General features: G+C 63.5%; 1 protein-coding gene across 1 annotated transcript in view; it reads right to left on the bottom strand.

The window, feature by feature from the left end:
* Positions 1 to 25,110, bottom strand: part of MAD1L1 (mitotic arrest deficient 1 like 1) — a 171,098-nt gene that overhangs the window by 78,392 nt on the left and 67,596 nt on the right. Inside the window, exon 11 of the mRNA XM_037057932.1 lies at positions 12,640 to 12,784. Coding sequence (XP_036913827.1) covers positions 12,640 to 12,784 — 145 coding nt within the window. The remainder of the gene's footprint in view (positions 1 to 12,639; positions 12,785 to 25,110) is intronic.

Genomic DNA, 25,110 nt, shown 5'->3' with positions numbered 1-25,110 from the left:
ACAGCAGGGGGGGCGCAGAGCCAGACTAGCCCACTGGGCGCCATGGGCGCCTCTGTGTGCCCCTGAGCACTGGCACACACAAAGGAAAAGACGACTAGGGAAGCCAGGTGCCACAGACACACAGAACCTCTCCCAAGGCAGTGAGAAGACCACCAACACCCCCCGCCCCCGGAAAGCCTGGCAGAAAGAGCAGCGATCAACAGCAAGCACAGTCGGCCACAAACACTCCAGGGAGGGGCGCCGTGGGGGCCGTCCACCACCTAGAGAGGCCGGGATGGGGAGGCTGACACTCAGCAGGCGCTGAAGGGACGGATGCAGAGTGTCCCCACCCTGTAAGCAGGAGCTGTGGGTTCAGTCATCCTAAGAAAAGAATTGAGAGACGGCGCCAGAGCTGCACCCAGAGATGCCGGTCACATCAGCAAAAACAGTGACCCATTAGAAACCACCTCCATTTCCCAGAGAGGAGAGTCTGACTCCAGCACATCTGCGCAGAAACTGCGAGGGCCCGGAGGGCTTCATGTTCCAAGACTGCTCAGTGACACAGGCAGCTGTCCCAACCAGATGCTACGTGACGAACACAGGACACAAAGACACAAACAGGTCTTGCATGTCCTGCTCATTCATGGTGGTTCTCCCAGTGCCCGAGACACCTTTGTGTCTGGCTGAGCCCACGGCCCTGGCACAGGAGGGCAGGCGGGCAGTAGTCACTGAGTGAGTCAGCAGTGACTGGGAGACTCAAGAGGGGAGGGGGCGGGACCAGAGGGGGCGGGACCAGAGGGGAGCCACAAACAGGACTCCAGTGCTGCCTCCAGGGGAGGAGCCGAGTCTTTTCAATGGTCTTCTGCCCACTGCTCCCCAAACTCACCGAAGTACGGCTCCTGCTCGAGGGGAGAGCGGTGCTGTGCATGTGGAAGGGTCGGGACCCTTGCCAAGCCTGCTGTGCTCTGCAGGTGCTGAGCATGAGACTCAGGGAGGGAGGGAGCGGTCCCCGAGTCACTTCCCATGCTGTGCCCTGGGCTCTGGAGGGGGCAGGAACTCCCCAGGTGACCCAAGGGCCCGCACCCTGAGCCGGCACCTGCAGGTGGAGAAGCTCCAGAGAGCGGACACAGCTGGAGGAGCTGGAGGGCGGAGGCCAGCGAGGCCTGACCAAGGCCACACGGCCGCAGTTTGCACCCACCCCCAGGACACTGGCCCACTCCATCCTGTGCAGGGCACAGAAAACTGAGTGTGGACGTGGACCCAAGTGCCCTTCCTCAGGGATGTGGCCCAGAGTGCCGAGTGCTCACAAGCGATGGGTGAGAGGTGCCCCACCCTGCCCAGGTCCCCAGCAGCACCGAGTGGCGCCGGCCCACTGCAGCGGAGCATCCTGACGGGTGTGCAGGAACACCTCGGCTTGGGGTGGGGACGTCCCCGCGCTCACCTCCAGGTGCCCGTGCAGTTCCCACATGACGCTCGACCGGCTCTCGAGGGCGGGGGCTCTCCATGCACTCGAGTGGGTGTTTTCACCAGGGAGCGGTGTGCCATGTCCGCCCCTGTCTGCACTCTGCCGGCCCAACCCCTGACCAGCACCGTTCCCGGGAGCCGGTTTCGGTCCTCACTCCAATCCGTCCCATTCATCCCGCCCCTTGTGGGGGTCGTACTCTCAGGGAAGGGCTGAGACCCTGAAGACCTGCCCATGTCCTGAAGGTTTTCTCTGACCTTGAAACTGTTCCGCACTCATGTTCTGCATGTTGGTGTGTGATTCGCGAGTTAGTTTTGGTATGAAGTGCGAGGTCTGACCAAGGTCCACTCTTTGCCTCGGCATGTCAGACGGTCCCAGCGGCATTTCCTGGAAAGATCACCCTTCTCCCATTGAATCGTTTTTGCATCTTTCTCAAGTATTGCTTGACCCAAAACAAGCAGGAAGAAAACTATAATAAGTTTTCTTATAATAATAAGTTAATAATGAACTATAATAAGTTAAATACAAAGTAGAAAAACAACAGAAAAAAATCAGCTGAGCCAAAAAGTGATCCTTTGAAAATTCAGTAAAATTGATTAACTGTTAACCAGACTGACCCCCACCAAAAAGAGAGGTCTGAGACTCATGAAGCTGGGGAGGAAAGGGGAGCCGGTGTCCCCAGCATCACCCGAGTAGAAGGGTGGTGGAGGGAGACTGCTGACGTGCGTGCTGAAACCAAGTGACCTGGGTGAAATGAACCAATCCCTGGAGGGCAGCTGCTACCAAAACTGACCTGAGAAGGATCCAAAACCCAAACAGGCCTGTCAATGGTGAAGGGGTGAACTAGCTACCGGCACCTCCCTGCTGCCCCCAGGACGTGGCCGGCAGTGCCCAGGGACCCCAGGTCTGCGGGGTCCGGGTCACTCAGACAGGGTATGCCGCCACTCTCTGTCCCGGGCCGCCCTTCTCCCCTCAGCGCCTCCACCCTGCCACTGCTCCTGAACCGCACTGTCCCGAGTGTCCTGTCCAGGCTAGGCCGCGGCCCGGTCTCCGGTCAGGGCACCTCTGGGGCGTGGAGTCCAGCACAAGTGGGGAGGCCCCCGCCCCCCCCCCCCGAGTTTTTCATGCCCTACGTTGCTGCCCAGGGCCTCTCTCTGTTCTATGCACTCTGGACTCTGCAGCTGGGCCGGGGTCAGCGCTCTGTCTCCTCTGCATTCCAGAAACGGAAGTCCTAGCTGCATGCCACAATCGCTCCTTCAGCCGGGAACCCACACCGCCCAGGTCGGGCCCCGTGCCAGCTGCCAGCCTAAGGAGCTCCGTTCTGGGCCCAGGTGGCACCCAGCCCGGCCCCAGCTCCCAGTGGCACTCAATGCGTGTGAGTGACAGCAGATAAGGATGGCCTCGACAGCCTCCGACTCAGTGGTGGGCCCTCTCTCTGCCTGAGGAAGGGAAGACACCATCAGAAACGGTCCCTTCCAGGTCAGCAAGATGCCATCGACCATCTCAGTGGTCGACCACCACAGTGGGGACAGTGCTGAAGGAGAAACTCACTGAGGGGCCTCCCCTTCCCCACCAACCTGACACCCAAGTCCCCCGAGAACAGCAGCAGAGGTCAGAACAGTCACCCAGGAAAGTTGCCTGTGGGGGGGGGGGTCTTTACTATCCTCAGGGCCAGTGGACCCTCTGCAGCTGAGCCCCATCCGCCACGGAGGACAGGCTTCTGGGGAAGACAGCTGCTCGCTGAGAAGACTGGGTGCCCCCTTCCTGCGTCCTCCTTATTCACAGAGCTGTGCGTGCAAAGGTACACTCTGCATAATGCATTCAACCGTGCAGTGTGAGGTGGAGCCTCAGGAGGGAAAATTCAAGTCGGCCGTGGAGACGGCTCAGAGAACACTGGTTTACGTTGACTGTGCCCCGACCCCATCACCATCCGCAGGGACACGGTATGAACCCATGGCGCTGTGCTGCCCCCCACCCCAGTTCCTGTGGACAGCGGCGTGCTGGAGCTGACCCCTCACACTGCAGGCACAGGGCCGGCATCAGCACGCCCACAGCTGGCAGACATCGAAGGGGCCGGAAAGCTCTTTAACCCATGCCGACCCTAAAAACCCATCTCAGCCTGCCTGGGGGTCCTCTCTGTAGCCGGGGGGTCCTGCCGTGGGGGCTGGCAAGGGCCAGCCCTGTGAAGTGACACACGGATAGGTGGCCCACAAAGTGCTGTGTGTGGCTGCCACGTGGGATGCAGGGATGCACCGCTCAGCCAAACCTGGGTGGGCAAGATGAGGGCGGTGGGGTTCCTGCTCGCTGAGCATGCCCCCTGGTCTTGGCTGTGCTCACAAACAGCCTCGCAGAGGCCCTGGCCTCGCCCTTGGACGTGAGGAGTCAGCACCTGCTGGAGGCATCCTGGCCCCAGGGAGCTCCAGGCTCCTGTGCTCTCTGACACGCCCACTGCCCAGAGAGCAGCACTGACGAGTCCGTGGCCACAGGGTCACCGAAGAGCAAGGCTGAGCGGCGCTGGCCGCTGAGGGCAAGCGCAAAGCACCACGTCCTGCAGCACACGGCAAGCTGGCCATGCTCTGAGCACAGCCAGGCCTCCAACACACCTGAGAGCACAGGGCAGGCAGCCACGGGGTGAGCCCTGAGCAGTTTGGCAGCAAGAGGTGTGAGAGCAGTGTTGGGGGGGAGGCATCCGCTGGCTGGAAGCGCATGTGAGAAGTGACCCGAAGCACAGCAAAGGTGCCCGGCAGCCCTGCTCTGAGGTGGGGCCCCCGTGAGCTCACTGAGCTTGCCACACCCCTCATACCCCCTGGAGGAGATGCCAAGTGGCACTGCGCACGTCCCTGGGCCCCATGGAGGAGGCAGAGGCTCTGACAGGAGTAGAGTGCCCCGAGACGCGTGGCCAGCAGAACCAAGGCTTGGACCCAGGCCACTCTGACTTTGCCACCAGGAGCCGGGGTCACAGGTGACCAGACCCTGACCCGCACCTGCCGCAGTCTGCACTGCTCTCCGGGCTCGGAGGGACAGGCCTGGCACTCCCGGTGGGTGGTGACAGGATGGGGGTCCGCAGCCCTGTCACTTTGTGCAGAAGGGAGAGGCCCCTCCCACCACCGAGCGCCCCCAGCATCTGTGCACCACACACTCACATGGCGCCTCCCCTGTGGGATCACAGGCTGAGCGAGGTGTCGGGCGCAGGAGCAGCCAGACTCTGCGCTGGCAGCGTCGCTGTGATTGGAGGCCCACGAGGGTCACTGGCGAAGGCTGACTAGTGGGTCTAATTTATCTAGACTTTCGTAAGGCTGTGGGTAAAACCCTCATGAAAGTGTGTTAGAGAGCCCCGAGGAAGCCTGGAAAACAGTGTGTCACTTACTGGGGTTTGAGTCCAACTGAACCCCTCAGAGGACAGGCAGCCATTTGTCACCGGCAGCGCTCAGCCGGACCCACTGAGAGGCTGGTGCCCAGGGCTCCGTAGGGAAGGCCTGCCCAGCCTCGGACCCTCCGCACTGGGGAGCATGGGCAGACACAACAGCAGTGCAAAGCACACTGCTCCTGGGGTCCCCTCCCCTCGCCCTGTGTGCCCACACTCCCCCAACAGCCATACTGGGCAATATCCCTGCAGTGCAGGGCAGCTGGGAGCCCAGCTGTCAGCAGCTGGCCGGGGCTGGACAGCCCTCCAGCCCACAGCCCTGGCTGCAGCCCACAATCTGTCTCTGAGAGCCCCCAGGCACCTGGTGGTCCAGGGTGGGCACTAGGTGAGGGACCCCTGCTGCACCAATGGCAGGCCCCCCGAGCAGAGGCACACCCCTCTGTGTGAGGTCACCACCCTGCACAGCCCATGGCTCACCTCAACCGCACGGCTCCGTAGGCCGGAGTACGTGTGGAAAGTCCAGACCCCTGGCCTCCTTAGCCCCACCTCCTCCTCAGAGGCACGCACACCAGATGCACGCTGGCTGAGCCACCGTCCCCCCCCCCCCCACTGGACGATGGAGGGCAGGAAAGAGTGAAACCTTTGGATGCAGTGCAGGGCACTTCACACTTCCGGTCAAGAAGAACTGAGATGGGGCCCGTCGGGGACCATTCGAACTCGCCCATTTCTCCAGAGACCAGGCTCCCACAGGGCGGGAGCACAAGTGCCAGCTTGGGCACCCTGTCGGAGCCACGTCCCTGGGTGGGGACGGCAGCCCTGCTGCACACACGTGCCTCCCAGCCAGCTCGGACTGCACAGAGCGTGACGTTGCAACTCCCCGGTCAGGCGAGGAGCAAGCCGACATCAGCCCTGGCCCAGAGAGCGCAGGGCCCCTTCAGGGACCTGCTGTCACCCCTCACCGATTCCATACGTACATGGCAGCCAGGGCAGCCAGTCACACCTGAATTCCTGGGAGGCCAGGCGACTGCTGGGCACGAAGCCTGGTCAGTCCCATGTGCCACCTCCCAGTGGCCTCCCCTGGACCCATTGTGCAGATGGAAAAGGTGAGACATGGAGAGGACAGGGCCCGGCCCCACTGCAGACCCCCAGGGCACCTCCCAGCTCCTCTCTGCTGTGCCCATCCTCGTGGGCCAAGGGCCTTCGGCCGAGCTCTCTCCATCCAGGCCCCAGGCACCGAGGGCAAATCTCAGTTCCACGCTCCCCCTCTCTAGACATGGGGCTGGACATGACGCCTAGCATACAAAGCACTCAGAGCTCTGGAAAAAGACCCAGAGCTGCCCCTTGCTTCAGCCTGCAGCTAGTGCATCCAGGGCAAAATGGACACCCAGTCACCCGAGCAGTGGTCCACCCACAGGGCGAGGCTCTGCGGCCCAGCTCCGGGACCATGCTGGGCCAGCTCTGGTTGGAGAAGTGCCTCCTCTGCCCCCCGCTGTCTTGGGGGCTGTTTAGACCTTTCCAGGCAGAGTTAACCAAAGGGGTGTTGACTGCAAACCACGTCCCCAGCACTCAACTGTCTCCCACCTGACAACGGACGGCATGTGACCGCCCAGGCACACGTGGCGTCTATTAGCTCACCCCGCTCGACTGCCCTCTGATGGCTGCTGCAGGGCTGGGGCCAGCCCACCCGCTGGGTTCTGTGTGCCCTGAGGGCCTCATGGGAAAAGCAGCTGAGCCGCACTAAAAACCAGGCTTCCCAGAACAGAAGCAAACTCGCATGCCCACACATAGATGTGCACTCACTCGCACATGCCTTCACACATGTGCAGCTCATGTGTGCACACAATCACACACACTCGTGCATGTGCACTCACATGCACGCACTCTGACATTCCACTACCTGGCATGGGGGACGGGGGGGGGGCACAGGCAGGCGTCAGAGGGTGGAGCTGGGCCAGGGCGGAGCTTCCCCCATCCTGGGCACACTGCCCACTCCCACCCCCCTCCACAGAGAGGGACAGCACAGACACTAAGGCAGGGAATTGTCAGCAGAACCTGTGGGTGGGATTATTAGAAAAACACTGAGGAAAACAGGGCGCTGGTGAACGCCCCTGAATGGTGCCTGGCTCCAGGCCCCGACCCCGACACGCACGCCCACCACACCGCATCGTGAGGCCTGGCCCGGAGTGAGCACGGGAGTGGCCAGCCCTGCAGCGCCTCTCGTTTCGGAAATGCAGACGGTGAGACGGTGCTGAGGAGCTGTAGGGGGCCGGCCAGGGGAGGCTGACTGCCGGCAAAGTCGGCCTCTGTTGAGAGCCACCGCAGCAGACGAGCACAGAAACCACGAGACCCAATGGGCCACATGCCATGGGCATGCACGCGCCCACATCTGCCAGCTCCTGGGCCAGCACCGCCTGGGGGGTGCCGCACCAAGACAGTCCCATGGGGGCAGAGGCGGGTGGGGGAGCACTGCCCAGCACATCCAAAGTGCTGACCGGGCCCTCACCAGGCCAGCCAGGCCAGGCCACCGCAGGCCAAGGGCAGCAGTGGCGGAGGAAGCCGGGCCTCTCCCGATCTCGGAGATAGTCACCAGGAGCGGCCTGGAGACAGTGCAGACAGCAGCAGGACGCTGTGGCTATTTTTAGCTGGAACACTCAGGAGGCTGCTGGCAGGGAACCGTGTCTTTGCGTGTGACCATCAATTTTCACCTGCAGCCAACTTCCTTTCCTTTCAGGATGAAGGTTATTCAAAGATTTGGGTTTCTTCGAAATTGAGTTGAGGAGAGGACAGGCCTCCACGATGACAAGAGGGGACTTTCAATTGTGGACAAGGACACAGGCCAGCTTGAGCAGCCTGGGCCCGCCAGGCCCGCCGGTCCCCCTCTGACTCCACCTGTGCCCTGGTGCAGAGGCTGCCGGCCACCTCCACCCTGCGCCTCCGCTGCTCTCGTTGCCCAGCCCTGGGCTTGGAGATGGCAGCTCCTCCAGGGAAGGCCCCAGTCCTTCCACCCTGGATGCCCTCACCCTGGGGCCCCCTTGTGGGAGCGCAAGCGCCTCACGGAACAAGACCCCGCTTCAGCGCAGCACGTCAGAAACCCAAATTCCACGTGGGGAAACCCACAAACGGCGTATTAAAACTGTCAGTGAAGACGAGACCGCACCGCTGGCCTGTGGACTCGCTCCGTGGAGTGGTGAGCTGCCACGGCCCAGACTCAGGAGAGCTGGGCTCCAGACTCCGGGGGGACTGGCGTCCTCTGGGGAGAGGCGCTGCCCCCGCAGGTGGTGGTGTCTGAGAGGCAAAGCCCAGGGAAGGGCACAGGGTCCAGCCCGACCTCACGGGCCAGCTGGTGCAGGCGGTCAGCAGGCTGGGCCCTGTAACTGCAAGGGCCAGGCTGGCAGGGCCGAGCTCTGAGGACAGGGAGCCGGGACCAAGGGTGCAGGACGACGAGGTGTGTGGGGAACAGGTGGAGGTCCTGCCCATGCTAACCTGTGCAACTTAACACTCTACTCACTTCACGGGCACACTTACCGTCTCACTGTCACCCACGGCCACATGCCAGCCTCTCAGTGGGCCAACACACACGGCACCTGTGCTGCAAGTGCTCCCGGGGGCCGCATGCCCGGGAAAGGCCTGGGGGCGAGGAGGGCAGAGCCGGCGGCAGGGTGACGCTCCTCGAGGAAGGGGCGGCACAGGGAAGGGGACCCGCCTGGGGGCTGTGCTCCGGAGGAGGGCGCGCTGCCGGCCTTCAGGGACACACAGGGGGTGGGGGTGGGGGGACAGGAACAAGTTCTGGAGGCGTCTGAGGGTCAAACACAATCAGGAGCTCCCCGAGACCCCCCTACACAGAAACGAGGGGACGTGGGTAACCACTCCAGCAAAAGAAAACGGGTCCAGCCCCAACAGTGCCTCAAAGGGCCCTCAAACACCACTGCCGGAGGAGCTGCCAGGGACCCCCGGAAGTGAGGCTGCCGGAGCCCGGGGGCCCTGATGGATGGGGTGTGGGCCGGGGCCAGCTTCTGAGAGCGCCTGGAAGGTACCGAGGCACAAAGAGGTGTCCCCGAACCCCGCAGCTTCCAAACCACCCACCCCCATGGCTAGGACAGGGAGGCCCTTGGGCAGCAGGTCACCTGCCCCCCGACCCCTCTCCTTGGGCCTGTCTTTGGCGGTGGCCAGAGGCAGGCCACAGCCCGCATACTTTCACAAACTCTTACTAAACACCTTAAATTTGGAGCTGAAGTAAAGGGAATTTTGCTTGACGTCACTGTATTTCCTGGAACTGCTTTGCTCTTTGAAATTTTCTTTCTACTGTGACCCAGGTCCAGCTGTTACCCCCACCCCCAGTGGGACACTGGCTTCCTAATAATTGCAAATGGCAACTTCCCATAACAAACAAGTGGGGTGTTTTTCTTTACTTAAATGGATGTAATAGAAATGTCAAACTAGAAAGGCAAGCTGAAAGAACACTCTTATCGCCGCCTGAAAATTAAATGTTAGAGCCGAGAGAGGACCCTTCCTCTCGTGCAGGGCGAGCCCCTGCCCAGAGCAGACAAGCGTTAACTAGAGGCCCTGCAGGGGGATGGCTCACTGCCCGCCCCAGGCTTTCTAAGGGGCCTGGCAAAAGTGAGGGGTGTCTTCCATGAGAAGAAAGCAGGGTCTGAATCCGAACCAGGGTGTGAAGAGTGTACAGACCATGGCCCCACAGGGCAGCACAAGCAGCCAGGGCTAGGGGTGGGGGGCGGCAGCAAGGCCAGCACAGTGGGGCGGCCCCGGGATGCCCTGCGGGGCCCAGCCAGCAGGAGAAGGGGTGCAGGCCTAGGCCAGGGGGCAGGGTGGCTCGGAGATCTGGACCTGGGGCACCCCGTCAGCTGGGCGTGCTGGGGTGCAGAGTTCAGGACAGTGCAGGCGAGGGCAGGCAGAGGGCACAGGTGCCCACATCCAGAAGCGTGTGGGTGGCACCCCCCGTCCACAGAGCACCTGTCCCCCAACCCGCCGGTGCTGCACCCAGAAGGCGCCTGAGAGGGCATCGGGCTCACAGGGCTCGGCGAGTGTGCGCCGTGAGTGCTCCGGGAGGCAGCAGTCCCTGAGCAGGCATAACCAGCCGCGGGGATGACACTGCCTCGTCACAGCACTGCTGAGATGTAGAGACTCAACTCTATCAATTAGCCTGTGGGGAGCTGGTTTGGTCACACTGTTTCCCTGGAAGTCAGGGGCCCTATCGAGCACGTGAAGCGAGCCCTGGTCCCTGGCATACTGAGTGTCTCGGCCCCAAGCCCCAGAGCTCTGTGCTGCGTCTGGGAGAAGCTCCCCAGCAGGCCTCTGGCCCTATGGGATGTGAGTGGGGATGCTGCCTGGCACGCAGCAGGGCTCCCACATCGTCACCCGCCTTGTCAGTCCTCCCGGCGCACAAGCCCAGAGCTTCAGGGACCTGGTGGGCGGGGGGGGCTGCAGTCCCATCTTAAGCCATCCTTGCACAGTGGGCTGGCCTGAGAGCACAGCCACAGTCAGACCCAGAGGGCGGGGCAGGCGGCAGAGGCCAAGGTCCCCCAGGAGGACGCCCAGTATCAGTCAGGCGTTAGCTGAGGACAGCAGCAGGAAGCTCTGCAGTCCACTTCAAGTTGGAAGGAGCAGGGGTCACATCAGCCCAGCACCCCTTGGCAGAACCCCCAAGGCCACGTGCCAGGTCAGCGGGCCCGGGACACCGCAAAGGGCGTCTGTGTGTGTGAGACACTGTATCGGTGGGGAGCCTCCCCCACCCCAGGGGAGAGAACGGACAGTGCTGTTGCTCAGTAACTCCCGCCCCCACCCCGTCCTTCTCAGCAGGGGGCTACCTCCGTCCTGCAGGGACAGCTGGGACTCCCACACACAGGCAGACTGCAGGCTGGCCAGCACCCGGGGACACCAAACACCTGCACAGCCCAGGTGCCTGCCTGCGCACCCCTGAGGCTCCAAACTGGAAGGTTTCCAGACACAGGGTCTCACCATCTCCACACGAAGCAACCACTGGCGTGCAGAGGGAGCTGGGTGGGAGCTGGACTCAGGCGGGGAGGGGGATGCTCAGCAGGAGCAGGAAAAACAGAGAAACGTATGCCTGACCCCAGCCCACCCTTCCCAGCTGTGGGGCGCTCCCCCAGTCCCCACGCCACCCTGGGGCCTGGACGTGCCAAGCGGGAGCCTGGCACAAAGCCCACCTGCCCCACCTCAGTGGGGGGGCCAGGGGAGCAGGAGGGACAGAGCTCCTTGAGACAGGGCCGGCTGGGCAGCCCCAAAGGGTGCTCGCTCGTCGCCCGAGAAGGCAGCGCAGGCGATGCGGGTCTGAGTATTTCCTTCCGTGCTGCCTGCGTGCACGTTCAGCGCTGAAGAAATGCCTCCAGGAAGCGGGGGAAGCACACAGGCTCCGAGGACGGGTGTGGAAGGAGGAGGACGTGGGGGCCCAGAGCAGCGGCACCATTCACGATCTCCTGCAGGGGACACATGGGCACAGTCCGCTGTCCTCCAAGGGGAGAGGCCTCGTGCGGGCCGTGGGCCGTGCACCAGCACCTGCGCTGCGAAGCAGTGACTCCGTGGGGTTGGGGCAACGCTTCCTGGGGGCCTCCCGTGTGGCCTGGGCCCTGCTGCTGTGAGTGACGCCTCAGCTATCACTTGGTCACCCAGGAAAAGCAGACACGGCCCTGCTCAACACATCCGCCTCCCAGAGGTTCTGTGAGTCACTAAACTGTGCTCAGAGGTGCGACAAAACAAAAGACTGAGAATTCAAAATGCCAGCAGCCACCAAGGTCCCCGTGAGGGAGGCCTGGCGGCGACAAGAGAGGCAGTGGGGCGCGGCACCCACACTGGGGCTCTGGGCCCAGCATCTCTCCTCACCTGCTTGAGGCCCCAGGGCTCCCCTAAAGTGGAAGCACCTGCCGGAGGTGCTCTCATAAAAGGGGGAGACAGCGCTTCACACAGCAAGGCCACCCGTCACAGGCACGCTGGCAGGAAGACGCCCTGAGCTGGAGACGCAGCCCCGCGGGTTGACAGCGAGGGCACAGGGCATCTCTGAGGCGTGTACCCTGCAGGTCGCCTGCCGAGCGTGGCTGCAGAGACTGCGCCCGGGCCTGTGTGGAGGGGAGGCCCTGGACGGGCGATGTGAACGTGGCCTGGCACGGCCAGGATGCTCCAGGTGCCCCCAGAGCACCTGGAGCCTGACCCCCCACCAGGAGCGGCGGTGCCAGACAGTGCGAGCCCACGCAGGACACCCCACGGGCGGGTACAACGGGCCTCTGCCCAGCGAGTTGCACCGGACACCACCCTGGCTTCTGCAGCATCTGGGGACAGAGTCAGGCTCTCCCCTTTCCCATCTTCTGAAATTTCAGCGTCCAAGGCAGCATTTTGAATCATCTCTCTCACACAGAAACCCAAATTCATGCGCCAGCGAACTCTGCCACCAGAGCCAGACATCGGCACTCTCTGGGTCCTGAACCGCCGGGCACCCACCCACAGCCAAGGCTGGTGCTGAAGCGCGTCTGCCCCGCCCATCTGGGCACTGGTGGTGCTCACGCTCCAGCCCTGGCACTGAAGGGAGACTGGGCTAGCTGTTCAGAGGCAGCTCAGCCCCAGTGGGGACAGCGCCCCCTCCTGGCCGTCGTTGGGAAGGAGCACAGAACGCCCAGGCTGCCAGGGTGGAAGGCGCATGCTGGCCCAAACATGTCTGTGTGCGTCCCAGGTGAGCACGAACCACGTGAAGAACTGTGCACAGAGTTCAGGGGAGGTCCTAGCAGACAAGGTGCCAGAGAGGAGACACAAGGAGCAGGACCCATCTGCCTGCTGCCCACCACCCACCTGGCCACCACCGCCATACCTTGGTCAGCAGCAGGACACGCTTCTGCAGCCGGCGGGCCAGGGCCTCATGCGTCTCGCGCTTCTTCCTCTCCTCCAGCAGCTGGGTGCTGACCTGGCACAGCTCCTCCTGCAGCTGCTGCCGCACCTTGTCCAGCTCTCGGGCGCTGCACAGAAAAGGCATGACGAGAGCAGGGTGAGCCCCGCAGCACGGTGCCCCGACCCTGGGCCCCCCCGCCCCCCACCCGGCCTCGCAGGGTCCCAGAATAGAGCCGCACGTGCAGTCCCTGCCCGTCGCTTCCGCACTCTGAGCAGCTGCTCAGCGCCTCTCAGGCGTCTCTGAATTCGAAGCAGACCCCCAGGGCGACCCTGAGCTGCTGCGGGGGAGGGACACAGCTCCACACACAACGGGGAAGACGTGGGCGTGAATGAGCTCCATCACCAGAGCAGGTGCTTCCCTGAGTCAGCGGGCCAGGTGTGCAGCCGGCTGCACAGGGGGTGGGGGGTCAAACCCCAAGCCCAGGCCCTCCCGCCCTGGCTCCCGGAAGCCGAATCCCAGACAGAGCTCCACACAGAGGCCCAGGCCCCGCAGGCTCAGCTAGGCCAGGCTAGTCGGGGCCGCACCCCTTCTGCCTTAAGCACCCTGCCCTCTGGGATCCGGGTGCCCGCTTGTGCTGCGTGACCAGGCTAGCCCTTCAGACCCCAGGTCAGGACACAACGCCTGATTCACTTGTAGAACCTGTCGTGCTCCCCACCACCCTTGCGCTGACCCCCACCTCTTGACGTGGAGGTGAAGCAAGCACCTTTCCAGTTAGGTCTTTGACTCTCTCCCCAAACTGCCACTGGTCCTCCACAGCCCTGCCTAAGACTGCCCTGCCCAGGACTGCCCTGCGCCTCCCCTCGCTCTGACGCCTTCTTCAGAGGCTGCCCAGTCTAGCACGGAGAGTCGAGGACTGGGGACGAAAACCGGGAGGGACGAGGACCAGGGGGAGCAGGGTTGGGGGCAGCGGACCCCGCAGGGTGCCTGGGGTAGGGGCGTGAGTGGGGGTGGAAAGCACAGCGTTCACACTGCTGCTGTAAGCAGAGAAAATGTCTTTCCAAAGGAAATCTTTAAAGTCTCAAAAGCAATCAGACAGAAGTGCTGTCACCGGGAGCATGTCACGAGGTGACACTTGCATTGTCTGCCAAGGTGAGGACGACGCGGCTGTGGAGGCACGGACATGAGCGGGACCCTGCAGCCGGTCCCAGTCCAGCCGCACGGCAGGGGACCAGTCCTTTCAGGGCTTTGGGGGCTGCACCCAGCGTGGCCGAGCAGCTGTGCCTGGCGAGGAAGGGGTCCCAGAGGACACCAGTGGAGACGGCAGTGGCGGGCAGGCCCCGAGTCACCCTGCACTCCCTGAGTCTGCCGTGAGGCCTGAGAATGTCCCCACTGCTCAGTTACTTGGAGAGAACCAGACTGAAACGCCTGGGATCGCAGGCGACAGACACAAGCGACCTACTGAACACCCTGCCCGGAGCCTCACCAGGACGGTCCACGGTGGAGTCCACCCACTCTCCCCCTGGCCCTGGGGACACACTGCCCACACACCCAACCATGCCAGGCTCTCCTTCCAGCAGGGTGGGGAAGAGGGGACCCTGAAGTAGCAAGCAGGTACCTTACAGCGGGGGCTACATCTCCTGGGCTGTGGGGACCCAGAGGCTAAAGTCTTCAAACTCAGGAACTGGGGGACGCGACCTACGCTCTTGGGGAGGCACCGCTGGCATCTGCCCTGGGCTCCCCAGCTCCCCCTCGCCCCCAACCTGCGGCCTCCCCACCTCTCCGAGGAGCCCTGGGAGACCACACGGGCACCTGCTAGGAAGCAGAGCCCAAGGAGGAGGGCAGCTTCAGGGGACAAGCAGCAGAGGACCGAGTGTATGAGCAACCCTCTGGGAGGAGGTTCGGGGGAGCTGGGAAGGGACCCAGCAGAGCAAGCAGGAGGGAGGGAGAGACTATGGGAGGCGAAGCCCAGAGGCCCTTCTGTGGGCACCTGAGCTAAGAGGAAGGCGGACGAACCGGTGGCGGCTGGAAAGGGGCAGAGGTCAGGAGGGGTTTCATTTTGTCTGTAAACACCATGGGAGACAGAGTCCAGCGTGTGGCCGTAGAGGGCGGGGTGGCACCTTGCCTCGCTGCCAAGAAGGGATTGGGGGCACACGGTGTTTCCAGAGATGCAGTCCAAAGTGCCCACACCTGTTTCCCAAACCACCTGCCAACAAATGCCCCCCACCACACAGGCCGGCGGGCCTACCAGACCCAGCCAGAAGGGTGCAGCGCAGCCCCACACCCTCTGGGACTCTGGCCACATGGCCCTGCCACCCACACCCCCCACCCCAACTCCTCCGTCAGGCTGTTCTCCCCACTCAGCCCGGCCTTTCCTCTGAAGCGAAAACTCATAAAAAATTAAACCCCTGGTTCCTTGCTCACAGTGACCTCCGAGGCCCCTGGCATTTCTGTGAGCCTCTGGGAGTTCAAAACCAAGTTCTTAGCTCATGGTGGAGACAGCGGCATGCTCACTGATTGGCACCTTTCTGAGCAGGCACCCGCTGTGGGCAGCTGGGCCCGAGCTCCCTGCCCTGACAGGCCACTGCAGCCCAACCCAGTGGTCTTATTCAGCACACTCCCAGCCCACAAACAGCCAGGGACAGTGGGAGACCATGTCATACCCTTGGCAGCAGGAGACACTTGCACGACCCTCTCCAACACATCTTGGATCCCCGCTCGCCCATGCACAGCTGGGTGGCACAGCCGGGCAGCTCCACCTGCCCTTGGCCCACCCTTTCCGGACTCTAGCTACCACCTGGCAGGCCTAAGGTCCAGGTGGCGCCCATGCCAGTGGCTGTCACTGTCACCCCTGGTGCCAATGGCCCAAATGCCTGGCCCCCGCCCCTGGGAAGGACTAGACCAGGCAGGCTGCTGCCGTCCAGGCCAGGAAGGACGGGGTTCTTGGGGGCCCTGGCTTGTGCTGCATTAAGTCTTGCCTGGTGCACCAACTTGGAAGCGCCCGCCTGCCATAGCCAGACCCAGATGCGAAGCCGGGGTGACTCCGAGCCAAGCACACATGGGGGCGCCCGGCAGCCAGACTCTGAGCAAGACAGGGCTTCCAGGGTGGGTGGCTGCCCCACCGAGATGGTGGCCTGTGCTGCCCAGGACACGCCACACATCTGGTCTTGCTGAAGGCCCACGGGGCCCCAGAAGAAGCGCACTGCCACCACCAGGTCCCCGTCCCCTTGAAGAGGGAAGCAACCTCATGGGGTCAGGCAGCTGGGAGGTGGTAAGCCAGGTGCAGGTTCAGCCCCAAAGCCTCGTTGGCCCGAGGGGGTCCCCTCCCTGTGAGACTGGCCTTGACCAACATGGCTGAGACAGACCTCAGGGGCAGCAGTGGGACCTGGGGCTCCAGTCTTTTGCCCCGTGGTCACTTTGGCACGTGCGGGGAAGGAGGAGGGAGACCGGAGGCAGGAAGGCAGAAGGCTCAGGCTGCCTCGGGAGGAGGCAGCAGGCTAGCCCATCCCCTGAGGGCTGGGTCCCCGGGGGCACACAGCTTCTTTATTTACACCCTCTGACCCCAACCTTAAATGCCTCCAGATGTAGTTCTCTGAAAAAAATTAACATCTGAACACTGGAAGAAAAAAAGCAGAGAACAGGAAAGCAAAGGCCGAAGTGACTGCCCATCAAAGGCCGGTGCACCAGGCCCCAGCCCTCCTGCCGACGCCCCGCCTCGGAGAAGCTCGGGTCCCAGCAGCCCTCTGCTTGAGTTACCAAACCCAGTCTGCGTTCCCAGACAGACAGAAGCCACCCAGGGAACGCTCCCACTCCCGTCTGACCTTGACACTGAGAAGGAAAACCACCTGTGCGATTTCCAGTTGAACTATGTAAACTCAATGTCAACCAGCCAGCATAAGTCCAGCCAGCCAGTGTAGCCGAGCCGATACCAGCCTATTGTTGCGAGACGGGTGACCTCCAGATCACCTAGATGGGGAGCCCAGACGGGGCTGGCTCTGGGGTGCCAGGCCCACAGCAGAACAGGCTCCCGCCCCAGGCCACCGAGACCCAAGCAACAGGATGCAGCAGAGGCCGGGGGGTGAGCACACAGCACAGCACCCTTGCCCGCCCTCGATCTGGGCCCCGAGGCAGGGAGCCTGAAGAGTCACTCGGGGCAAGAGCCAGCAGCAGGCTGGGTGCAGGGGGACTGGCAACTCCAGGCCTCATTCTCAGAGCCACTTCCCTCTGGAGACCTTGGCCTCCGCAGAAGAGGGCCGGGCGAGCGGGTGCTGGCGACGCCAGAGGCACGCCCCGGGGAGGGCGGGCCCGTCTGTGTCACTGGGCTGCACCGTGGGACAAGCAAGGGAAGAAGGCTGACAGGAGGGCTGGGCCCAGGGTGCGGACCGAGGGAGGGCAGACAAGCGGTGGACGTGGGCGGCGGCCTCCCGGGAGCCCCGTTAGCAGCTGTGATGCAGCGGCACCAGCGTCCCCACGGCCGATGGCAGGGCCTGGCGGCTGGGTGAGCACATGCAGCACCTCGGTCAGCCCCCAGCGCTGTGCCCATCCATCCTGCTGCCACTGATGAATGAGGCCTGTTCTGCCTGTTTATGGGTCCATCGGTTCTGCTGTCCTCGCCCCAGAGCGCAGGAAGTCAGTGCCAGGTGAGGTGCAGCACCTGCGTGGTGACGCTGATCTCTCCTGTGCCCACGAGGTGAGGGCCCCTGGGGGAGAGGCAACCTCTCCCCACACGTGACACCCAGGTGGCAAAGGCTGGCAAGCTGTCCGCCACCGCCACCCGCCAGTGAATGCCTCCACAGCCTGCCGGAGCCAGAGCAGCAGCATGGGAGGGGGTGTGAGACTTAGCCGCCCCCAGTCCCCCCTCCAGCAGCTCCTGGAGAGGGCTGAGAGGCGGGGAGGCCTCTGCTCCCCTGTCACTGTGTCACACAGCACCTCCCTCACTAAGGCCACTGGCTCCTCAGCCCAGGCTTGGGGGCTCAGAGAGCTGATGCTTGACTTGAGAAATGCCAGCTCTAAGCAGTTCATTTCCTCTTGGCCTTTAAGAGCCTGCTAGGAGAGAAGTGACCTTCAAAGGCAGGGTTAGCGCTTGCTGAGCTGCTTGAGGGCTCCCTGCCTGCACAGCAGGGGGCAGTGCTTGGCACACCCCACCTGGGAGGGCAGCTGGGGGCTCTGACTGCCCCTTGCAGGCAACACCGGGCCCCAGGAGACAGAGGCCCCCAGGGAGGCCTGGGGGTGGAGGCTGGCACAGGGGCAGCTGTCAGGAGGTTCCACACCTAACAAGCCGGCTGCCTGGCTCGGGTTCCCCCGGCCAAGCTGGAGAGGCAGGAGCACCACGGGACAGTGAGACTGGAGACAGGCCTGGCTTCTACCCCGTCGCCAGCCCTGGCCAGCGTAGGACGGTGAACCGGAATTCTTCAGAGAAAAAAGCACAGACCCCCTGACGTCCTTTCAAGTGTGGATGGGCACCTGCTCATGGCCTGGCTCCGGGGCTCCCGGGTGACAAAGTGAGGAGGGGGGTCTCCGCCCTGAGGGGCCGGACAGCTCATGTCAGGACAAGGCAGGGCTGCGGCCCAGGAGCAAAGAAGGGTCGGGCAAGTGAGGGTGTGGGTCCTGGGATAGATGCACGTGCTCGGGCAGGTGGGGACATCTGAGAAGGGGCGTCACCTAAAGGCCCTGGACGAGTGGCAGGCGCAGCACCATGTGCCAGGGAGGACGGCACAAGTGGGATGGCGCCGCGGGGCAGAGCCCGCCGCCAGGACCAGGGGTGAGCTGCAGCAGGGAGCCCGCACCACACGGCTCACGGGGACACAGCAAAGGCTCCACATGGGGGGACTCTGCCCCCAGGGGCTTTACAGGGCGGAGGAGACAGGTCCACCTGCACCTGCGCCCCAGTCAGGCCAGCCAGGCAGTGACGACGCAGGCCCACCCAGTGCCCAGGCCCAGGTGCACAGGTGAGGGTCAGCAGCAAATCTCGGGTCAAGGGCAGGGAGGCTCAGTGCAAGGCCCACCCCCTGGCTCCACCCCCAAGGGACCTCCCCACTGAGACCCAGCGGTGGGAGAGAAGCCTGCGGGGACTCTGACGCCCACAAAGTGACTTCACTGGTCAGTGGCCTTTGGAAGGGACGATGCTGGTCGAGGTCGCAGGAGAGGGACAGCGCAGTTATGGATGGCCAGCAACACTCAGGGCGAATCCGTCCCAATCAAAGACAAATTCACAAGGGTCTGGAAAGAGATGTACAAAAATAAAGGCCTGGGCTAACTCCCTGACATTCCTGGAGGAGAGCAGAGGCCTGGCCCATCGCAGAGACAGGCCCGCCTTGCCAGGCAGGCCCCACGGCCCGAAGCCGGCGAGGGGGAGGGGCCTGTGACCTTGAGGTCTAGGGGTGGGGAGCTGCTGCGCGCCTGTATCCCTCAGGCACACACCCACCACCTGCCCGGCTCACAAAGGCAGTCGGCAGAGCGGCTGGGCGCGGGTACGTGGGGCTGCTGCCGGCTGACACCTGAGCCGGGCCGTCTGCGGGGAGCAGATTAGAGACAGGAAGTGCGGCTGGGTGAGCGAGCAAGCCTGGGCGAAGCGGCTTCCTGCACCATTGTGCAGGAGCCATTGTGGGGGGCTGGACGGCTGCCCCGGCTCACCTCCCTCCAGTGGGACAGGCACTGCTGCCCAGAGAAGGACACTTGGGATTCACCTCCCACCTTCGAGTAGCCGGGCCTCGGCCTCCCCTTGCCAGGCCCTAGGTGGTCCTGAGCTTGGAGCAGAAAGGAGCCAGAGCCGGAACAAACCCGGGCCAGGGATGGTGGCCAAGGAGAACTCTGTCCTCAGGATGCGTGGGAGCACGTGCCCATTACTGCTGGATGAGAGACCCTCCGCAGCCTCTCCGTTCACCGCCCAGCAGCTCCCTGGACCACTGTCACCCCTTAGTGACAAGTGTGGTCTACCTAGCCCCGCAGCCTCGGCCAAGCCCATCCCACCACCACCCTCATTGGACACAGGGACACATAGGCAGAGGAGGGAGGTGGTGACACCAATGAGCCCCAGCTCAGGTGGGTCTCAGCCCAGCCCTCCACCAGACAAGGGCGCCGCCTCACACACAGCTGATGAACGGACCCAAGCCAGGCAGCTGCATGTGCTGGGCCCCCCTCCAGGCAGAGGGGATGGCTGTGAACATGTTCCAGGGCCAACGGGCAGAGGAGATGACTGTCCCCGAATATGTGCGGTGGCTCTGAGCCGCCAGGGCCTCTCTCACACCTCGGACACGTGCCAAACCTGCACTCTGCCAGGCCACCTGCCTCCCTGACACAGCCAGCACTGCGCCACCCCCACGGGAGTGGGTGTGCCACCTGTCCCTCCAGGCCCTACTCCTCAGGGCCCTCCAATGGGCTGGTGTTGCCCAGTGCACTATAACCTGGACATGCTCGCCCCCAGGAGGGCTGACGGCGCAAAGCCACGGAGTGGACCCGGGCACGCCCTGTACTCACGCCCACGGAGATGTCTTCCCAGCAGACCTGGAGACAGTCTGCACACTCGCTCAGAGAGGCAGCCTCACCCTGCCCACAGGCACGGCGACTCTAGCAAGCACCCCCACACAGGGGCTGGCCAGACACAGTGGGCTCCACGGGTGCTTCCCATGCAGCGGGGCTCCCTGGACACAGCCCCACGCATCAGACAGCAGAGCCTGTGACTGAACGCTGTCTCGGCAACGGCCCGTTGTTACAGCGAATCACACAGCCGCAGTTCCAAGGAGACCGCACCCCGACGGGACACATGGCACAAGCCACCAGGGGCTGAGCCTGACCATGTCGCCCCCAGGCTTGCTCGCTGACGTCCCCATGTGCTGCCATCTTCGCCCTGGCCCCCTGCTCGGAGCAGGGGCACCCTCTGCACACGAGCCCACCCCAGCTGGCCGGATGGCCTGCTTACTCACAGGGCCTCCTTCTCAGGAGCCTCACTTGGTTCTCGGGCACAAACTGACCCAACAAAGTCATCCGCTGGGTGACCGTCTCTTCCTTCTGTTGAGCTGGAGCTCACGTGAAGGACAACCGGCCACCCTGGGCACTGGAGAACGCACAGTGCATCGGTCTCGCCGCCGAGACGCTGTCCAACACCAACACGGACTCAAGTACACTCTCCTCGCCCCAGGGAGGACTCTGTCCCCGTCGGCCCCCGTCGGCCCTCCCTGGCCCTTGGACCACCGATCTGCTTCAGGGCCAGGGGTGGCCTGCTGCAGACGCCGGTGTTGCTGGAATCCACCGTGCCGCAGCCCTCTGAGTGGTGTCTCCCACTGCCCGCCACGCTGCCCAGCTGTGAGCACCACCCACCGCCGCATCCTGGGTCTAGACCCTTGTCGGTTGGTCACAGGGTCTGCAAACACTCGCCCCGTCTGCAGACTGGTGTCTCCCTTTCTGGGCAGTGTCCTCTGATACGTTTCAACGCTCGATCTCAGCACAGTCCCGTTGGTTCACCTTCTGCTGCTTGTGCCCCTGGTGTGACGGGGCAGAGGTCGCTTCCTAACCCGAGGTCACAGAGACCCTGTGCCAAGGCTGCAGGAGTTCCGCAGCTCGGCTCTCGAGTTCAAGCCTCCGGTCCCTGAGGTGCTCTCTGGACGCGGTTACGGCAGGAAGCCCAGAGCGTTCGGGTGAGGCTGTCCCAGCGCCACAGAGTCAGCCGAAGTGACCGGTGCCTCTTGTGCTCTTCGAGTAGCTTGAGAAGGGTCAGGGTGAACGCCCCTCCTTTAAGCGTGAGGCGGACTCACCAGGACCCTGGGGCTCTTGGTGGCAAGGATGTCCCACTGCTGGCCTCTCCCTTCGGGTCCAGTCGGGTTCCCCACACCTGTCGAGGCGGTCTCGGCACTCTGCGCTTCTTGGGACATGTCCGTCCCGTCTGGGTCCTCTCTGCTGTTGGCACACAACAGGGCACGGCCTTTTCTCGTAGCCATCCCTCCTTGTGCTCTGTGAGGTCATCGCCATGCACCCCCCCACGCCAGAGCTCACAGCATGGGGCTCCTCTCCTGCCCACACCAGCTGCCTCACCAGGTGCACAGTTGATCAGCCTTGCCCACCTTTTCAAAGACCCAGCGTCCCGTGCGTTCTCTCCCCCTGGCGCTTGGTTCCCCTGCGCCCGCCTGTGGCGCTACAATCTCCGCCCCCGCCTACCCACTTCTGGGGAGGCTGTTCCTTCTCCAGCCCACGATGGCGGGCGGTTCGGTGGCTGACCAGTATTCCTTCCTCCCTCGTGGGATGCTGACAGTGCAGGGGCCTCTGGTGCCACTTCCACAGCACCTCCCACAGCCACTGCGCTGTAGGTCCACTCTCGCTCGTCCCGAAGTATCGCACTGGCCCCTGTGTTTCTATTTGGACTTGTCAAGGAGTGTGTGGTCTAATTTCCGCGTAGTCACGGGCTTTCCAAATCTCCTTTGATGCCGCTTTCTAACCTCGTCTCACGGGCAGAACAAACTACGTGTGACTCTGAACCTTTCAAAGGGGACGTGCTCCGAGGCCTCGCGCGTGTCCTACCCTGGAGAAGGTGCCCAGGGTGCTGGACCAGACGGGCGCCCTGCTGCGCGGTGGTGCGTCCCGCGGGTGCATCCCTGCCTGAACTCAATCCTGGAATGGGACGAGAACGCCAGCCACCTCGAGAGCCTCCCCCACGAACTTGGGGAGAGGACGCACAGGAAGGGTCCACTGCAGCCCTCCGCCCCCTCAGGTGGCCCTGAGCCCTCACTGGGGTGGCAGGGGAGGGGGTGGACACGGTGGGAAGAAGACACACTCACGGGGCAGCAGGGGCAAGTCCAGCCTCACTGTGTGCTGGCCACTCACTGAGGACCCCTCTGTGCGCTGACGCCAGGGCTGCACGCTGAGCAGAGAAGTCTGACTGAGAGGGGCCACCCTCAGGGCAGGTGAAGGAGAAGGACCCAGAGCGCGAGCTGGGTGGGCTCCGTGCCTGCCGCCCGGAAGGAGACGCAGCGGGGGCCGAGGCCAGGCCCCACAGGACCTGGGCCCTTCTCCACAAGTCACCCCCAGGGCCCCGCCTGCCCCCACCGCTGCCTCCCAGGAGCAGCCTGCTCAGCAGTCCCAAAGGCGCGGCGCTAGCTGCAGGAGGCGGCAGGAGGGCGACAAAGAAAAGTGCTTCTCTGCACACAAACCCTCACAGGAAGCGGCTCCAAAGTGGCCATCTGTCTGCGAGATTAGCATCCCGGAGCCGCACACCCACAGACGAGGGGCCGGCTCCGCTGAGCCCGCTCCGCCCGCCACAGAGGCAGAGAAAGCCCATTTAAATGGTAATGCCGCGAACTGCTTAGGGAGCGCTTTCCAGAAAGAACATGCCGACTTCACCTCCACTTCCGGGCCACACGGTGACTAAGGGCTGGGCCTGGGTGGGCCGGACCCCCTCCCACCCACACTCCCCCACCTCCCCCGCCCCCACACAGCCTCCTCTGGCCCTGTGGGGTGAGGGGAGCGGGAGCTGGACCTGCAGAGGCCCAGCCACTGCGGGGAGGCGGAAAGTGGGCCAGGACAGGGTCAGCCCGTGGGACTCCACTTCGGGCACCCCTCAGAGAACACTGGCGGCCAGCAGCCCCTCCCCAGGTCTCTCCCCGTCGCCGCAGCTCACACAGACACCCCTTCTCTCCCCCTGGTCTCCTCTACAACTCCCCTCGGGTTTCCTCCCAGAGATGTCCCCAAAGAACAACTGCCACCACCCTGTCACATTCAGACCCAATCGTTCCCCCGAACCTCAGCTTCCTTCCACCCCAGCTCTCCTGGAACACGTCACTCACGGTCCCCATCAGAAGGGGTGCGGCCCTGCCCAGTCCCAGGGGAGCACCCGACACCTAGGAGGAGTTGTTGGAAAACAAACTGAACAGAGAGCTAGGAGGCCACAGCCTGCTGGGGTTGGGGCCGGCCATGCGCCTCAGCTCTGGACTTTCACTTTGAGCTGAAAGTGTCAGGGGCTGGACCAGACCATGCTGACAGATCTGTGGACATGGGGGCCCTCAGCACTAGGAGGGACAGAGGAACAGACTTGGAACACCCAGCGGAAGCATGGCCACGGCCAGGGTGCAGTGATGCCCCTAGGAGGGGCACTGAGATGCCAGGACTGTGTGCTGAGGAAGCTCCGCTGAGGAAGCTCCGCTGAGCGCCCTGCCCCCGCCACACCCAGTGCGCTGCCCACGCACACGCCCAGACGCTGGCCGGGCCCTGGGGAGCAGAGCCACCCTGCGGCCACCACGCAAGCAGGCGCCAGCCCTCTGCCTGCTCCTGCGCGACACAGACGTCCCGGCAGAGAGACTCGGCAAGCGGCTGCCACCGTCGTCAGCCTCCAGCTTCACCGCAGTGCCCGAAACCCCACGTACTCAGAACCGCACACACAGCGACCCAGGGTCACGTGAACGCACACCCGGGGAAGTCACGGGAAAGATGTTTAAGATTCGAAGGGAAGGGCCTGGCCGGTGGGCACTGGGACCCCCATGCACAGGGGCAGTCACTACAGGGAGCGGGCGCCACAGCCGAGCTGTGAGGCAGGCTGCACGCACACAGGGGCCCGGGGGTCACCCAGGGGCTCGCTGGGCAGAGCCCAGGTGGGGCTTGCCTCATGCCCCGGACTGTGGCCGTGGGTCAAAGGTTTCATGCACACAACACAAAATCACCAAAGAGAAAACTGTGGGAGAATATTTTAATGAATTAGGAAAGAGAAAGTCCTTTCTGCATCCACACGAAAACAAACTAGACGCAGTAGAAAAAGGACTGACGTATTCAACTACATAAAAATAAAAAAGTGATGTGTGGAATGGAGGCAGATATCCAACACAGAGTTATGGTTTCAGACAAAGAGCTGGTTCCCTTAAGCTACTAAAAGCTCCTGTGCATTAACTGTAAGACAGAAAGTGGGCAAAGGTGTCCTCAACAAGCAGTCTGAGAGATGGCCTAGCCCAGAGTGGGGGCCTTCCCGGGAAACCCAGTCCTCCTCAAGCCAGACATGCTCCGGGATGAGCAGCAGCCCTGAGACAGCACACGCGTGGGTGGCCCCGTGCCCCCCGCAGGCCTGGCCAGCACACTCCAGCCAGCTCTCCTCGGGATGGGCACCACCACACGCCGCCCTGGTGCGCATGGGCCGCCAGAGTGTGCGGAGTCCTGGCACCAGCACCGGGGTGGGGAGCACAGCCACCGATGGAGCCTCTCCAGTCTGGCACCACGGGCTCCACGGCCACAGACCCGCTGTTGCTGTGGGTCAGAGGCGCGCTCCTCTTTCTTTTCAGGCCAAGACTAAGTTCTAGATCCAGCACGAGCCCCGACAGGGGCTGCCCCTGGTGGGGTGGGGAGTGACTGGGAGGCCACACGGGGTCACCAGCGTCTGATGACCTCCATGTGTACTTAGGGGCAGAGCCCCCGACCGCACGCAAAGGTCTCAGCCCTTTCCTAGATGGGGAAAGGGCACGTCACCTCCGGAAGGTCCTGTTTAGG

Source organism: Sturnira hondurensis, unplaced genomic scaffold, assembly GCF_014824575.4.
Source record: "Sturnira hondurensis isolate 20B ecotype Veracruz unplaced genomic scaffold, ASM1482457v3 Scaffold0009733, whole genome shotgun sequence".
Lineage (NCBI taxonomy): Eukaryota > Metazoa > Chordata > Mammalia > Chiroptera > Phyllostomidae > Sturnira > Sturnira hondurensis.
Note: the sequence above shows the minus strand (reverse complement) of the source record. Positions and strands in the feature narration are given on the sequence as shown.